This window comes from Mustela lutreola, chromosome 9 (genome assembly GCF_030435805.1).
Source record: "Mustela lutreola isolate mMusLut2 chromosome 9, mMusLut2.pri, whole genome shotgun sequence".
Lineage (NCBI taxonomy): Eukaryota > Metazoa > Chordata > Mammalia > Carnivora > Mustelidae > Mustela > Mustela lutreola.
In genome coordinates, this window is record NC_081298.1 from 108,846,443 (window position 1) to 108,865,103 (window position 18,661).

At 36.5% G+C, this 18,661-nt stretch overlaps 1 protein-coding gene across 1 annotated transcript in view; it reads right to left on the reverse strand.

The window, feature by feature from the left end:
- ZC3H6 (zinc finger CCCH-type containing 6) overlaps window positions 1–18,661 on the reverse strand; it is a 55,310-nt gene that overhangs the window by 19,864 nt on the left and 16,785 nt on the right. Inside the window, exons 2-3 of the mRNA XM_059188373.1 lie at window positions 9,679–9,859; window positions 8,035–8,157 (exon numbers count right to left, since the gene is read on the reverse strand). Coding sequence (XP_059044356.1) covers window positions 8,035–8,157; window positions 9,679–9,859 — 304 coding nt within the window. The remainder of the gene's footprint in view (window positions 1–8,034; window positions 8,158–9,678; window positions 9,860–18,661) is intronic.

Here is an 18,661-nt window from a genome sequence, read left to right on the forward strand (position 1 = left end):
CTATTAAAGTAAAATAAAAATAATTCTTAGATTAAGGTGAAGATTAATTAATTAGTTGAATGATGCCGACTTTTCTTTTTATTAAAAAATGTGATTCTATGACACACTAGATTTAACAGATACATTCAGAATATTCTACCCTAAAACAGAATACATATTCTTTTCAAGTGTACATGGAATACTCTTCAGAACAGATCATGTATTAAGTCACAAAACAAACATCAAAAATTCAAAAGACCAGTTATACTATGCATCTTTTCCCACCATAACGTAAACTAGAAATCTAGAAATCAATCACAAGAAAAAAATCTAGGGATGCCTGGGTGGCTCAGTGGGTTAAGCTGCTGCCTTCGGCTCAGGTCAGGATCCCAGGGTCCTGGGATCGAGTCCCGCATCGGGCTCCTTGCTCAGCGGGGAGCCTGCCTCTCTCTCCGCCTCTGCCTGCCTCTCTGCCTGCTTGTGTGCTTTCTCTCTCTCTTTCTGACAAATAAATAAATAAAATCTTTAAAAAAAAAATCTAGAAAGAGTGCAAATAGGAAATTAAATAACATGCTACTAAACAATAAATGGGTCAACCAAGAAATAAATTAGAAATCAAAAAATAAATGGAGACACTTGAAAGTGAAAACACAATGGTCCAAAATCTTTGGGATGCAACAAGAGCAGTTTTAAGAGGGAACTTTATAGCAATACAAGTCTAACTCAAGAAGCAAAATCAATCATGAATCAATCAATCAATCAATCAATCTCAATAACCTCATCTTATACCTAAAGGAGTTAGAAAAATAACAAACAAAACCAAAAATCAGCAGAAGGAAAGAAATAATAAAGATTAGAGAAGAAATAAATGATATAGGGAATGCAACAGAACAGAACCAGGAACTGGTTCTGTGAAAAGACAACAAAACTGATTAAATCTCTAGTCAAACTCATTAAAAAAAAAAAAAAAAAAAAAAAAAAAACACAGGACTCAAATAAACAAAATAAGAAACAAAAGAGAAGAAATAACCAATACCACAGAAACACAAGAGACTGTAAGAGAATATTACGAAAAATATACCACCTAACGGGACAACCTAGAAGAAATGGATAAATTCCTAGAAACACATAACCTACCAAAACTGATCAGGAAGAAATAGAAAATTTGAACAGACTGATTACCAGAAATTAAATAGATTCAGTAATCAAAAAACTCCCAATAAACAAAAGCACAGGACCCAGATGGTTTCACAGATGAATTCTACCAAACATTTAAAGAAGAGTTAATACCTGTTCTTCTCAAACTTTTCCAAAAAATAGAAGAGGAAGAAAAACTTCCAAATTCATTCTATGAGGCCAGCATTATCCTGATTCCAAAATCAGATAAAAATACCACCAAAAAAGTGAACTACAGGCCAGTAGCTCTCATGAACATTTTTGCAAAAATCCTCAACAAAATATTAGCAAACTGAATCTAACGATACATTAACAACGACATTCAAGTGGGATTTATTCTTGGGCTGCAAGCGTGATTCAATATTCATAAATCAATGTAATACATCATATCAATAAAAGAAAGGATAAAAGCTATATGATTATTTCAATAGAAGAATAAAAGCATTTAACAAAGTACAACATCCATTTCATGATTAAAATCCTCAACAAAGTAGATTTATAAAGAACATACCTCAACATAATAAAGGCCTTATATGAAAAACCCATAGCTAACATCATACTCAATGGGGGAAAAAAAAACAGAGCTTTCCCCATAAGGTCAGGAACAAGACAAGGATGTTGACTCTCACCTCTTTTATTCAACATAGTACCAGAAGTCCTAGACGCAATAATCAGACAAGAGAAAAGAATAAAAGGCATCCAAATTGGTAAGGAAGAAGGAAAATTTTCACTATTTGCAGGTGACATAATACTATATATAGAAAACCTTAATGTTCTACCAAAAAACTACTAGAATTGATAAATGAACTCAATAAAGTCAGAGAGCCTACAAAATCAAAGTACAGAAAATTTTTTCATTTCTATATACTAATAATGAAGCAGTTGAAAGAGAAATTAAGAAAGCAATCCTATTTTGGGTTATACCAAAAATAATAAAATACCTAGGAATAAACTAAACCATAGAGGTGAAAAACCTGTACTGAAAACTATAAAACACCAATGAAAGAAATTGGAAGATAAGGGGGGCCTGGGTGGCTCAGTCAGTTAAGGATCTTGTCTTAGGCTCAGGTCAGATCCCAGTGTACTGGGATCAAGCCCCACATTGGGCTCTCTGTTCGGCGTGGAATCTGCTTCCCCTCTCCCCTGACTCATACTTGCACTTTCTCTCTCTCTCTCCCCCTCTCACCCATCTCTGAAATAAATAAATAAATAAATAAATAAAATCTTAAAAAAAAAAAAAAAGAAAAGATATTGAAGATGACATAAACAAAGGGAAAGACATTCCATACTCATGGATTGGAAGAACAAATATTACTAAAGTATCTATACTACCCAAAGCATTCTATAGATTTAATGCAATCCCTATCAAAACACCAACAGCATTTTTTACAGAACTATAATAAACAATCCTAAAATTTATATGGAATCACAAAAGACTTTGAGTAGGCCAAAATAATTTGATATGATTCTATTAATTCTTCAATGATATATTTCAATAGTCTATGACTAAAGAGTACTCTTTAAAGAGTATGAATTTTTCTTTGCAGATTAGATGCTTATTATCAAAACTTCTAATTCTTTTTTTTTTTTTTTTTAAGCAAGCTCCATGCCCAGCATAGAGCCCAATGGAGGGCTTGAACTCACAACCCTGAGGATTGAGACCTGAGCTGAGATCAAGAGTTAGATGCTTAACCAACTGAGACACCCAGATACCTCCCACAAAACTTCTTTTTTTTTCAGCAGGCTCCATGCCCAGCATAGAGCCCAATGGGGGCTTAAACTCATAATCCTGAGGATTGAGACCTGAGTTGAGATCAAGAGTTGGATGCTTGACTGAGCCACCCACATGCCCCCCAAACTTTTTTTTTTAAGATTTTATTTATTTGATAGAGAGCACAAGTAGGTAGCAGTAGGCAGAAGGAGAGGGAGAAGCAGGCTCCCAGCCAAGCAGAGAGCCCGATGCGGAGCTCAATCCCAGGACCCTGAGATCAAAACTGAGCAAGAGGCTTAACCCACTGAGCCACTCAGGCGTTCCAAAACTTTTAATTCTTAGTTTTAATTTAATTCTCTGATTTTTCACAGCTTTTACAAAAATAATCTCCACATTCTTACTTTTCAAAATAGAATTATTCCTAAATGTTCTATTAATCCCCCTAGCCAGCTTTCCCAATTGCAAGTATTCCTAATAGCCCTCTAATGGTGTAAACCTCCCCACATCCCAGGGCTCCTTCTGCAGTGAGACTCTAATGTTTGGGTCTGGGCATCACCCATGCAGTGCTAGTGCACCAAAAAGCACTAAAATGATGACATTACAGGAGCAGCCCCAGGTCTCTAGGAGACTATCTCCTTATACTTCAAATGTTCATCATTTGGAATGAACAAAATGCATCCATCAGCGAGGATCTAGCAAGTATTTCTTAGTCTTCCTGCAAGACTTAGACTTCCTCTTAGACTTCTTGCAAGAAGATAACGAAAACGCAAAAGTCTGTAAGTTCTTCCAAAGGTACAGTTTCCCCAATTACTTCGCTGACTGACTACTGGGCTATACTCTTGGTTAGAATGTCTGCAGGGCAGACTGGCTTTCTGTAAAATGAAACTGGTCCCATGACAATAACTGTAAACATGAAATAAGGGAATAGTAGGCCTTGAACAAGGATGAGGAAAAGGGAAGATACACTGACTCAAGTTTAAAGCTAGATGTTAATACGATATTCTATTTTTGGCCTAAACTATAGAATTTATACATCAGACATTTGTTAACTAGGAAAACAGAATTTTTAGGATGTACTTAGGGTATTTTCTAATCTCAGTGAGTCAACTCTAAAACAGATGTGGAGGAAATGGTACTGAACTTTCTTTCTCCTAGCAGACTAAATAAATTCAGATCAGTTCTCCTCCTAAAAACTGCAGAAAAGATAGACACCATATTTTTTAGATCCACTATAAACATCAGAGAGTTATCAAATGTGTGAGGGATTACTAGACCATTAATATTTGTGGAGTAGACGAAAATCGTGAGAAATGAACAGCATCTGGAGTAGTTTTTGTTCTGAAAACATTAGTCTGACATGAAAAATCAGCTGAAAGGTTCAAGAGAGCACTTGTAACTACCCCTTTAATCTATGGGAACAAAAGAAGAAATTCAGAGTCCAGAAAAAGTAGAAGCCTTTGTAATTCCCATCCACCAATTTTGGGTCAATCTCAAAATGTGGATTGGAGGCTACAGTCCAACCTGTCATCTGGGTGGCCAAGAAGAGTTTCAAACACTCAAGTTAGAGTTAAGTTTGTAAGGGTCACTAAAAATTTGTCACAGCAAGTAAGAATCTTCTCTGGAGGAAATGAATATCATCCCAGGCTTCAAATTATTTCTACAAAATGCACCATATTTTGCAAACACAATGCTCAGTACACAATACAAAAGCAAACAAAAAATGCAGTCGTATGAGGAGACAAGATCAGCAACAAGAACAGTGAAAAGCAACCAGTAAAAGAAACAGACTCCAGGGGTGCCTGGGTGGCTCACTCAGTTAAGCGGCTGCCTTTGGCTCAGGTCATGATCCCAGGGTTCTAGGATCGAGCCCTGTGTTGGGCTCCCTGCTCAGCACAGGGAGTCTGCTTCTCCCTCTCCCTCTATCTGTTACTCAGCCTACTTGTGCTTTCTCTCTCTCTGTCTCTCTGTCAAATAAATAAATAAAATCTTAGAAAAACAAACAAACAAATAGGCTCCAGATATTGAAATTCATGTGACACCGATTTTAAAATATCTGTGCTTGTTATTTTCAAGTAAATGACATGAGAATTTTAGCAGCAAACTGGGAACTATGAAATTACCCTGATGATTTGAAAAAAAAAAATCAAATTTCTAGATTTGAAAATACAAACACTGGAATTAAGAACTTAATGGATGGGCTTAAGTGCAAATTAGAGCCTCTAATGAGAAGAGAAAAGAAGAGAAGAAAGGTAAAGGATAAAACAAAGCATATGCAATAAAATGTTAATATTCTGGAAATCTGGGTGAAAGATACACAGGAGTTCTTTGCACCATTCTTGGAACTTTTTTACAAGTCATTATGACAAAATTAAAAGTTATTAAAAATGACAGTAAAACAATTTCCCCACATATAAGAGCTAAGAGATTTTATTGATAGTCAAACTGCACCACAAACAATGCTAAATAAAGACTAAGTTTTTACATTTAAAAAAATTGATACCAGATTGAAATTCAGATCTACACAAAGGAACAAAGAGCACTGGAAGTGAAATGTGGGTAAATATAAAATACCATCCTTTTTCTTTTCTTGATTTCTTTAGCTGAATTTTTGAAACAAAAATAATCACACTATATTTGTAGGGATATATAATAATATAGTGACAATAAGTAACTATAACGTTTGAGGAAATACGAGTCAGTTAAAACAAATGTAATGTTGTTTATACATACAAATTGATTTTATCCTCCAGAGTAGCCCCCATAGAAGGCTATATATTTATTAAAATACTTGTGCCACTGTTTTAAAATATTCTATACTTCCTTTTCTGGAATAATTTTTAGTGACAGCTTATGAATCAAGAACTTATACATCTCACTATTTGATACTTTCAAATGCTTTGCTATCTGAAACAGTAACAATCATTCTGAGCATTTTTGCATTGTTTGGAATAGTCTCTAAACAAGTTTTGATTATTTCTAAAAAAATAAGTCTACCTGCAAATGATGAAATTTAGGTATCAAATCAGTGTTTGATACACTTAAAAATTTTGTCATTAGCGATAGAAATAATTCTAATGACTGTTACACTGTTCTGAGAAATGGAAGCTCCATTTACTCCAGAATCAGCAGACACTGAATATACAGATACATTCACCTAACTTGATAAAATTATTAACTAGAGTAGAATTCTTTTCAAATTTTAAAATATATTAAAATAATCATTTATTCAATAAATACTTACTGAGCAACTTCAACTATAAAGAAGGGAATAGAGAAACAGAAGGCAATGAAAGAACTCTAACACACACAGTATTTTGTTTTCTAAGCTCATAAGAGATTAGGAACATCAAATTAGGAAAAAGAATAGAACTCTGTAGACAAGCATATTGACAGATTGGCAGAAATCAGAACTCAGAAAATCTGTGGTTTTTCAAATAAGTGCACATTGATCTGAATATTCCCCAGTGTTCCTGAGAGCATCCTGATTTTTCTAGCACAAAATACTATTTATATTGAAGACTGTTCATACAGGACAACATGCCTTACAAAGATATAAAGTATATCATGTTCTTTTCTATTTAAAACACTTCAAATAATTTTTGCACTTAAAGAGATAGATGTCACAAAATTCATGTGAAAGCCCTAACCCCTCCATACCTCAGAATGTGGCTGTATTTGGAGATAGGGCCTTTAAAGAGGTGATTAAGTTAAAATGAGGTTGCTAGAGTGGGCCCTGATCTAATCTGACTCATGTCCTTATAAGAGGAAATTTGACACACAGAGACCCTAAGGGTGTGCATGCACAGCAGAATGACCATTTAAGGACAAAGGAGAAAGATAGTTGCCATCTACAAGCCAGGGAGAAAGGACTAACAGATCTTTCCCTTGTGGTCCTCAGAGGACACTATCCCTGCTAGAGTCTTGATCTGGCACTTCCATCCTCCAGAGTACTAGAAAATAAACTTTGTTGTTTAAACCACTAGTCTATAGATTTTGTTATGATAGACCTAGCAATCTAATATATTATGATTTCCAAAGATTTAAAATTTATAGCATCCATCTGCATGTTTCTTTTTCTATATTGAAAAATATAAAACATTTTTTCAAAATATCAGAAGGCAAAGAATAAAACCGAAAATTTTATTTTTCCCCTTAAAAGGCAATACCTCAGGGGTGCATGGGTTGCTCAGTTGGTTAAGTGTTTGCCTTCAGCTCAGGTCATGATCCCAGGGTCTTGGGATCAGTGCTGAGTTGGGCTCCCTGCTCAGTGGGGAGTCTGTTTCTCCTTCTACCTTTCACCCCTGCTCATGCTCTCTCACTCTCTCTAAAATAAATAAATAAATAAAATCTTTTTTAAAAAAGGCAATACCTCAAAATCACAACGAGAGGTCATTTCACACACATTAGGAAGGCCATTATAAAAAAAATTAAAATAAAATAAAATAAAATAAAACCAAAGCAACACAAAGCAAAAATAAAAACAAAAACAATCACCACCCAGAAAATAACAAGTTTGGCAAGGATGTGGAGAAACTGGAAAACCTCATGTATTCTGGTGGTAGGAATGAAAATGGTGCAGTTGTTATGAGAAACATTTTGGTGGTTCCTCAGAAAATTAAACACAGAATTACTATATGATCCAGCAATTCCACTCTTAGGTGTTTGTTCCAAGGCACTGAAAGCAGGGTCTGGAAGAAATATCATCCACCCATGTTCATAAAGCAGCATTATTCACAACAGCCAAAGGGTGGAAGCCATCCATCTGTCCAACAATAGAGGAACACACAAAATATGGCATATACATACAATGGAATATTATCTAGCCTTAAAAAAGGAATGAAATTCTGATACATGTTAGACGAACCTTCAAAAAGTCATGCTAAATGAAATAGGCCAGACAGAAAAAGACAAATACAGTATTATCCCACCTATATGACTATAGAGTAGACAAATTCATAGAGACAAAGTAGAATAGTGGTAACCAGGGGCTGGTCGGGAGGGGGAAGTGAGGTGTTATCGTTTCATGGGTACACAGCTTCTATAGAGGATGATGAAATGGAGAGTGGTGACAGTTACACAACAATGTGAATACACTTAGTGAACTGTATGTTAAAAAATGGTTAAAATGGTATCTATATTTGATCACAATTTTTTAAAAAAGGCAATACCTGAGAAAATGGAATGTCATAATCCCTGTAGAAACCAGCTCTTTTTTTGTGGGAACTTTCTGTATGTTCAACATCTGAATCAAGGCTGTAGTCTGAACTATCATCACTAGATGGAGAATTATGCTAAAAGAAAGGAAAAAACAAATAGTTATATTTGCAAAAGGAAAAAAAATTTAACTAGTAACTAGATAGGCTTGTTTCAGCCCGAAATGCCAACCATAGATTATATCATCCTCTAGTAGGTTCTAAAGTATTAACCCAAAAATCCTTGTTCCGGGGGCACCAGGGTGGCTCAGTCAGTTAAGCGGCTGCCTTCAGCTCAGGTCATGATCCTTCTCCCTCTCCTCTCTGTTCCTGTTCCCTCATGGTCTCTGTCTCTCTCAACTGAATTAAAAAAATATATATTTTTTAAAAAGTAGAGTAATTATTAACCTGAAATTAGCAGTTGGACTATATTAAAAATAGCTAGTAAACAGAATAGGTATAGATATGGTATATCACTTCTGAGATTAGGTTATAAAAGAGCCTAGAGCTTTCATCTTGGGTGCTTTCTCTTGTTCTCTTTCACTCACGGTTCACCTGCTTTGGGGGAAGCCAGATAACATAATGAGGACATTGACGCAGTCTGTAGAGAGGTCCACACGGTGAGGAGCTGACACCTGCCAAAAGCCACGTGAGTGAGCATGGAAAAGGACCCTGCCTTAGTCAAGCCTTGAGATGACTGCAACCCCATGAGAAAAGCTGAGCCAGAAGCACCTGGTTAAAGCTGCACCCAGATTCCTGGCCCACAGAAACTGGGAAATAAATTTCTGTTCTTTTAAGATTCTAAGTTTGGGGTAATGCTGTGCAGCAACAGTTAACTAATAAGATTTTGGTGTCTGGAAATGCTGTATTTCCATAAGAAATATCTAAAAAGTAGGAGGGATCTTGGAAACAGGCAGTGGATAGAAACTGGAAGGACTTTCAGGACAGTATTAGTGAAAATCTAAACTGCCTCTAGTGAGAGCACCTGGTTAGCTCAGTTGGTGGAGTATGCAACTCTTAATCTCCAGATCATGAGTTCAAGCCTCACACTGGGTCTAGAGATACAAAAAATAGTAATAATAATTTAAAAAAATGGGTTGGGCAACCAGCTCTTGGTTTCCTCTTGGATTACAATTTCTTAGGTCATGAGACTGAGCCCTTCGTCAGGCTCCATGCTTAGCAGTGAGTCGGCTTGGGATTCTCTCTCTCCCTCTGCCCCTCCCACAACTCGTGCACATGTGTGCGCTCTCTCTCTCTCTCAAATACACAAATCTCTAAATAGATAAATAAATTGCCTTGACTGATTGTTAGTAAAATTCTGAACTTTAGGGCAACTTGAAGTGGGATATCTTATTGAAATCAGAAGAATAGGGGCGCCTGGGTAGCTCAGTGGGTTAAAGCCTCTGCCATTGGCTTGGGTTATGGTCTCAGAGTCCTGGGATGGAGCCCCGCATCATCGGGCTCTCTGCACAGCGGGGGGCCTGCTTCCTCCTCTCTCTCTGCCTGACTCTCTGCTTACTTGTGATCTCTGTCTGTCAAATAGATAAATAAATCTTTTAAAAAATTAAAAAAAATAAAAATAAATTTTAAAAAAAGGATTCAAAGTAGATTCTAACTAACCTTATGTTTTTCACGTTTTCTCCTTTTGGATTTTTTCTTCTCTCTTTCTTTCTTGTGTTTTTTCCTTGATTTTCTATAGGCTTTTTCATTTTTCTGTTTTTCATCCTCTTTTGCTTCCTGTTCTTGTGTTTCTTCAAGTCCTGCATCATCTATTTCACCATCTTCTAATTCGCCATCTTCTCTGTAGAAAACAATGACATTTTTATTTTTAAATGTTATTAAAAAACGAGTCTTATAGGAACATTTCCAAAAGAAAAAAAAAGCAGATGCCAAGAATTTAAGTTACATTCATTTAAATCAGGAATGGCAAACTTTTCCTGTAAAGAGGCCCAGTAGTATATTTACAGGTCAAATACTATTTCTGTTGCACATTCTTCCCCCTTTCTGGGGAGCAATCCTTCAAAAATGTTAGAACCAGTCTTAGCGGCAAAAATTTGCCAACCTCTGATTTGGATTAAGATCACGGACTCTTACCAAATGAATGAATGCATGCATAAATGCGGTGGTATTCCATTGTATTACAGTAGTTGCCATCTATTAAACATTACCTTTTAAAAAAAGGTTGAACTAAAACATTTCAGTAAGTAAACATTCTTACTACAAGGAAGGGGTTTTTAACTTAGCGTCACATAAACAACTATAATTAGCTTTAAAATAAAAGTAATCTGTATTAATTCTCACCATCAAACTTCAATAAGAAAACAAATTTCAATAAGTAGATAAGGAACAAAATCTGAGCTACAGAAGAATCATAAATTAACCTTGAAAAAAAATTAAACTTGAATCTGCAAAAAATAATGGTAGTAAAATCATGAACGGAATTCCACTTCCCAAATACTAATATGTTTGCTATAATGGAGACCAAACTAGAAACAAACTTTTATATTGCTTATGACCTTTTTATACTTATAGAAGCCAAAATATTAATAGTATTTTAAAGACAAATTAAACAATGACCTATCTACGTAAGTATATAAAATAAGTTTAGCATTTAAAGTTTCCATACAGTTTGAAAAAATGCAAACTTCTATAAATAGTACAGAAAAACAAATGTCTGTATGACTGGAAAAAAATGAGACGCAACTAAACGATGGTGTGTGCATTGTAAAGATACTTTTAAGTTGCTAGGGTGATTGCCTGGGTGGCTCAGTTGTTAAGTGCCTGCCTTTGGCTCAGGTCATGATTGCAGGGTCCTGGGATCAGCCCTGCATCGGGCTCCCGGCTCCGCAGGAAGCCTGCTTCTCTCTCCCTCATTCCCACTGCTTCTGTTCCCTCTCTCTCGTTGTGTCTCTGTCAAGCAAATAAATAAAATCTTTAAGAAAAATAGTTACTAGAGATACGTGATTTCTAAAATGCAAAACTGATGATGTCATTCTCCTGCTCAAAATCCTCAATGATGATGTGATGTCTCAAATTTGCTTCAGAACTATCCACTGGGGGAGAAAGGAAGTGGTATCAACAAGATTGGTCATGAGTTGGTAATTGCTCAGATTGTGGGATGTGTAGGTGTTTGAAGTTTTCCATAATAAAAGGACGATACCAGTGATTCCCTTCTGACCTGAGGATGACATCAGAACTCCATGATATTACCAAAAGGCACTTTATAACTGAGTCCCTGTTTGAGTCCCTATTCCCCAGCTACTTTCAATTTCTCATGTCTGTAAGCTTTAAACATCACCTTAAAAACTCTCATTGCCCTGCTCCTCTCAACACCTATCCTCCACTTCCTTTATCTGGCTAACTCCGGCTCATTCTACTGGACCCAGTTCAGCTGTCATTTCCTCTGAGATGCTTCCACTGATGACCCAGGTTTAGGTGAAATGTTTTACCCGAAGAACACTCCTAAGAATTCTCATTTCTTTATCACTACACTCCATGCATTATGTTCAAATAATGTGAACATATTGGTTGAGGAAAGTAGGATGCAATTGAGTCTTTCATAGCTGTATCTCTAATCCCTAGGATGGTTCCCTGCGGTTCACTGAATGAATGAATGTATACTATCCATAACTCCTACTTTGAAGAATAGGCACATGATACCACCCAAAACTGGTTGTGAAGTCAATGTTGTTTTCCCCCAGTTTCTATTACAAAATCAAAGAGGTATATATATATCCATTCAGGCAGACTAGAAAATTTCTTGCGAGGCCGGGTTGGCATTCTGGCTGTTTTAACAAAAAACGTTCTGAACTTTTATAACACTATAAAACCTGAAGTTCCAAGAAAAATGAGTACATATATTCATCAAAAGATAAGCACAAGAATGTTCTTTGCAGCTTTAGTCATAATAGTAAAAAACTGTTAACAACCCAAATCATCATCAACAGGTGAATGGATAAATTTGCTTTATTTATATGATGAAATGCTATAAGGCAAAAAATAATTAGCCACTGTTACACGCAATATGGACAAATCTTATAGACACAATTATGAGTAAAAGAAGTTAGACATGAGGGTATTGTTTGATTCCATTTATATGCATTTCAGGAAAAGGCAAAACTAACCTATTGTGACAGAAGTCAAAATACTAATTACCTCTTGGAGGGTTGTAACTGACAATAAAGGGGTACTAAGGAATATTCCGGGGTGTTGAAATATTCTGCACATTTATCTGTGTGGTGATCATTATATATATATACATATTTATGTGTAAAAATTCATCAAGTTGTACATTTCCAAACAGTGTACTTTCAAACTGTGTACTTTACTGCCTATACTCACACCATAACAAAATTTAAACAGCACCAAAAAAACCTATGGACATTCACCCTTTATTTTACCACCCTTCTCCTCCAACATGAGCTCCTTAAAGCATAAATCTTTTTATATCTTAAAATCACTAATTCATACTTATCACTTTGACTGGAGCTATTTAAATACCTAAGTATTCAAGCTAAAAATGCCGCATATGAATTTATGTCCTACTTTACATAAATTCTTTAACTGTGAAATATGGGGTGTTTATATTTGTCATTCGACAAAAAGCAATGAAAGATATTTTACATTTCTTTCTTCTCCCTTAGCCTATTAACCATTTCAGCATTCATATAATAACAAATTTAAACTTGGGAATTTATGTATGGTTACAAATAAGAAGATAGAAAAAGCAAATAAAGAACACTGATCCCCATTTCCATGAACTGTTTATAAATGCTTTACAAAAATCAGCTTTGGGGGCATCTGGGTGGCTCAGTTGGTTAAGCAATTGCCTTCGGCTCAGGTCATGATCGTGGAGTCCTGGAATCAAGTCCCGCATCGGGCTCCCTGCTCTGCGGAGAGTCAGCTTCTTCCTCTGAAGCTCCCCCTTCTCATGCTCTCTCTCTCTTTCTCCCTCACTCATTCTCTCTCAAATAAATAAATAAAATCTTTTTTAAAAAACCCAAAAACCAAAAATCAGCTTTGGGCACAAATGGAAAGCATGTATGGCATGCTGGAAGAGGAGACTTCCAGGGAGGATAGCTGGCTTCTAATTCCAATTCCGCCACCAAAACAAAATAAAGCTATCTTGATTGAGCACCTACTAATGTATCACACTCTAATCTAGATCTGTGAAAAATAAAAAACAGAAGAGATAATGTAAGTAAGAGTGTTTAGCATTCTCTAGATTCTGAATTAGCTCAACACCATTATGAAAGCTGTTTTGTTTATTAAACCCAAGAAACTTGTTTAAATTTAATAAATCAAAAAGAGAAGTTCCCAGTTCAATTCCATATGGAGACTTTTCATTAGTGTAGAATAATAGAGTGATTATGTCTTTTTTAGGAAGAGGCCTATTCATGTTTATGAACATGTAAATAACTGTTCAGTTAACCAACAAAATTATTCTTAAAATAATTTATCTCTTAGGCAAATTCATAGAGACGGAAAGTAGATTAGGGATTGACAAATAGATCAGAGGGAGGAATGTGGAGTGACTGTCAATGGCCACAGGGGGTTTTCTTCTTGGAGTGATGAAAATGTTCTAAAATTTAAAAAAAAAAAAGGTTCTAAAATGAGATAGTGGTAATGATGGCACAACTCTGAATTTCCTAAAAACCAGTGAGTTGTACAATGCCCTCACTGATTAGGACATGTTCTTATTCTGAGGTAAATTTCACTAAACCCTTATAAACTGATTTGTTTCATAAAGGACGCTACTTTTTCCCCCATTCTGATATTGTTGCTATTAAAACAATTTAACCTGAACCATTCAGTCTTACCTCCACAAGTAGTTTCTGCTTTTTCTTTATGCTTGCCTAAACGCTCCTGCTACAAGCTACAGATCAGAAACTGAGTCTTCTGGAAGAAACACAAAAGCCTCAATAAAAGACTATACAAGTACTTCTAATAGTTGATATTACAAAGATGTTACTCATAAATACAAGCATCCTGGGAAAAGCTGACATGATCACCAGAAAAAAGACATTTCTCAGAAGGTATCAAGTGAAGGTCAAAGATGTCTTTACATCCCAGAAGCAGATAACTTCATAGAAGTAGACTGCTTATCCTAAGACCAACAGAACACAAATTTCCTAGATACTTGAAACTACTGCTTGTAACACTTTTCTTTTCATGCTTTTGTTCTAAATCACCCTGTCATTTCTCCTATACTGTGGATAATGGAGAAGAACTACTCTGAACTGATGCGCTGGTAACCAGCTCATCATCCACCTAGCTCACCACCGGCAAGGCTCAACCGCAGGCTGACCTCAGACCTGGCAGAATGCCTCATGAGCCTCCAGAATACGGAAATAGAGGCAGTCTTGGGAGGTGCTGCTACATAGCTATTTTTAACCCACCTCCATATATCTCCTTGTATGGTTGCTGTTCCTCAGCCACAGGGTACCCTACCACTCATGCTGCCTGTGACTAATTTGGCCTCTTTGGTTTCAGTGTTACCCAGTAAGATGATGGACACGAGGAGCTGACACCATGGTGATCCTACATTTGTTGTCAATATAAATAATAAAGTGAATTTTACTGGCTGAATTTGTCAGCATGCACTTGCTTGGGTCTAGGCTTGCCCATGCCTACTCTGATCTTTTCCCTCACCATATATAGCTTATGTATGATCCTCTTGATAAAGTCTTGACCTAACTCCCTACATTATACCTCCCAAACTCGTTATTTCTTCTCAAGGAAAACGCTGTCCAGTCATGGAAGAGCTATCTGACATGAGTTTCTGTGATTTTATGTTTATCCCCAAACTGAACCTTGGGCTAGATGGCTTGCTAGGTGGCTCATCTTACCTGTTTCAGCAAATGTTTCTTTTACAAACTACCAGTGGTAAAATCTGACAGATATCTACAACTCTCAAAGTGTTTTTCTCTTTATCCTTTATCCAACACATTCTTACACCCTCTGGAATGTATTTGGTTTGCAGAAATTAGGGTTATCCCTTTTTGACTATCTACAGCTATAGCAAGTTTCACTCTCAAGCCAATCTCAGAATTTGCAAAAGCCTCAACTCAAAACAATTCCTTCGAGAATGAGACTTGGTACAAATTCATGGGCAAAATTATAAATTTTAATTAGCCTAACATCCTCCATAGTTTTATGACAACACTTCCAACTTTTCCTTAACTCTATGTAAGTTATCAGGATCCCAGAGATAACAAAGAATCCCTTTCTCACTTTTTTTTTTTAACAAGTAATTCTACTTCTGTTTTTACGTATGTAACCCTTCTAATCTACATTTCCTGAATCAACATGTTTATTCATGTTTGTCTAATCAAAACCTAACTTGCATATGCACATAACTATATATAAAAATATAATAATTAATCAATTTGAGATTATTTCCTTCCCATGTCCTTCAGGAGACTATGCTTCTGTGGGAGTGTCTGAAGGGACACTGATCTCCCCAGAGCAAAAAACAGATACTCTTTTTACTAGAATCATTTGGGATCTATTTTCAACTAAACAGGTCACATAACTTGAAAACGTTATCCAAAATATGTTATTAACATTGACTGAAAAGATAAATAATACCGCAAAGCCCCAGAGTTACAACAAACCAAAGTCATTGATCTAAGTGGTTGTAGATAATAGCATAAGCCCTAGATTTCTCGCTGGCAAGCCAAGAAAAATTATGAATTACTGCTAATACTTCCTTCTACCCAGGAAGTAATATCACAGGGAAAGTTGACCAATCTATATTCAAATAAAAGATAAGACAACTTAGCTATCAAAAGTGGACACAGGGGCACCTGGGTGGCTCAGTGCGTTTAAAGCCTCTGCCTTCAGGTCAGGTCGTGGTCCCAGGGTCCTGGGATCGAGTTCCACATCAGGCTCTCTGCTCAGCAGGGAACCTGCTTCCCTCTAACTCTGCCTGTCTCTTTGCCTACTTGTGATCTGCCTGTCAAATAAATAAGTAAAATCTTAAAAAAAAAAAAAAAAGTGGATGCAGGAGGCGCCTGGGAGGCTCTGTCAGTTAAGCTTCTGCCTTTGGCTCAAGTCATGAATCCAGGGTCCTTGCTTGTCTCTCTCCCTCTGCCTCTCCCTCTCACACGTTCTCTCCTCACTCAAATAATTAAAATCTTAAAAAAAAAAAAAAAAAGTGGACTCAGAAGTAAGAAAGATTCCCTTACTTTGGTCATCCCTCTAAAGAGCCTTCTAAAATTAAAAAAAAAAAAAAAAAAAAGGAAAAAAAAAAAATAAAGAGCCTTCGCCTTCTAGTCTCTTCTTATAATTTAGTCATGGCTATTCTTGTCTCACAGTTTTTCAGTGCCTGGTCTCCAGAGTCATATATGCTTCTGCATAGCTCTTATTTCATCAGATGGTACAAATACTCATTTGGTAACAGAAGGAAAACAAAAGGACTCTGATATTCAGTCAGGCTAAATACTAAGGCCTTTGATCATAATTCCTACAAAGATCATAACCCATACAGCAGTGAATACATAGCACGCTGTTCTATAAGGGTAGGACTAAGGCGGTACTGTTAAAATAAAACTCTACCAAGTTCTCAGCATGTGCATATAAAAGTGCTGATCTAAAAAGAAAAAAACAAAAGTGCTGACCTTATATCTCTGAATCTAACAGACACTTTCATATCCCACCTCAGAACTCTTTATAAAGCAATCTCTATGCTTTTTGTGACAGAACAAAATCAAAAGGAAGAATTTCTGGTTCCCAAATGACCCAATCAGAACATAAAACCTAGAATTCCTAATATATAATAAACCTTCTATTTTCCTCTTTATCTTTCCCACTTTCAGCATGGAGAGAGAGAGTGAACTCATTTCTTACCCAGCAAGCAGATTAACTAAGCTTCAAAAAAAAAAAAATCTTGAGTGAATTATATTATTCCTTGAATGCTATTTATAGAGCCTTTTGTTGATCAATATATAAACTATGTTAAAATTCTTAAGATTGAGGTGAAGCTAGGACCAAGATTAATTTACACAGGGGTGTGCCAGAAATCCTTTACTAATTTTTATGTGTGAGCTGCAAATTTGGCTCTGAGCTTCAGGGAACAAGGATTAGGTTTAAGACAATAGTGCTTCTAAGACAAAAACAGACCAGTTGCTAAAAAGAGGTTCAGTTTTTTCTAGTAGTGAGATGAGAAAGAAATTTCTTTTGAGTCCTCACAGAAACAATATTATCTGATAAAATTGTCAGTTCTTGACACAATGGACACGACTTTCAATAGTGTCCATACAACAAATGCAATAGTTTATCACCTACAGCATGCCCCAATTTGAACCAGGGCTTGCTGTCAAAATCCAATTGTGAAAAAGCAATTATATAAGAAAAAAATAATATTGTCCAAGTATGCAATTATCTGATGTTCTGACTTGTTTAAAGATTCTATTATTTTAAGTAATCTCTTTACCCAGCTTGGGGCTTGAACTCACAACCCCAAGACCAAGGGTTACATGCTCAACCAACTGAGCCAGCCAGCCAGCCACCCCTCTGATATCCTGATTTAATCTAGGGATAAAATCTACAACATCAAGAGCAGAGATTCTCGGGGCGCCTGGGTGGCTCAGTGGGTTAAAGCCTCTGCCTTTGGCTCGGGTCATGATCCCAGGGTCCTGGGATCGAGCCCCGCATTGGTCTCTCTGCTCAGAGGGGAGCCTACCTCCCTTCCTCTCTCTCTGCCTGCTTGTGATCTCTGTCTATCAAATAAATAAATAAAATCTTAAAAAAAAAAGAGCAGATATTCTCAAAAACTATACATATATTAGAATTTTTCTGTCCTCCTAACAAAAAAAGGGGAGGCATTCATTCACTTAACATGTATTTATTCACCACCTTCTCAGTGGGCATACAATGACAAACAAGACATGGTCTCTTCTTTCAAGAAGTTTTTAATCTAGTGATGAGGGAGATAGACATCAATGAAAAAACCATATAAATAAAGTAACAACCATACACTTCATGGTGTATTCTCTACTAAATTTATACTAGGAGAAAGTCATCTGTCAGAGGCACCTGGAAGGCTTTCCCTAAGCAAGTCATGAAGTGACTAATTCTAATGAGGAGTTCTAGCCTAAGAGATAAAGGGCTGCAGAGGGATCCGTGGCAGGCAGAGATAATAGGATAAGCAAAATTTCTGTGTAGAAGAACTGAGACAATGCCAAGGTCACTGGATTATAAATAAAATGGGAAAGCTGGTTTAAAATTATGCTGGAGTGACGGGTGGTTCTAGATCATGCAGAGCTTTGACCATGTCTGGGGTTTATTTAATATAAATGAGAAAACACTGAAGGGTTTCCAGGTGAGGAGCTGATGTAATTAGATCTCCATTCTGAAAGAGAACTTTGAGAGTAAAAAAACAAGACCTAAAGGGGAAATAAAACAGATAGCAGGAAAGCAGTTAGGATGCCACTGCAATAAACAAGCAAGAATCTAGGGGCACCTGGGTGGCTCAATGGGTTAAGCCTCTGCTTTCAGCTCAGCTCATGATCTCAGGGTCCTAGGATCGAGCCCCGCACTGGGTTCTCTGCTTGGCGGGGAGCCTGCTTCCCCTCTCTCTCTGCCTGCCTCTCTGCCTACT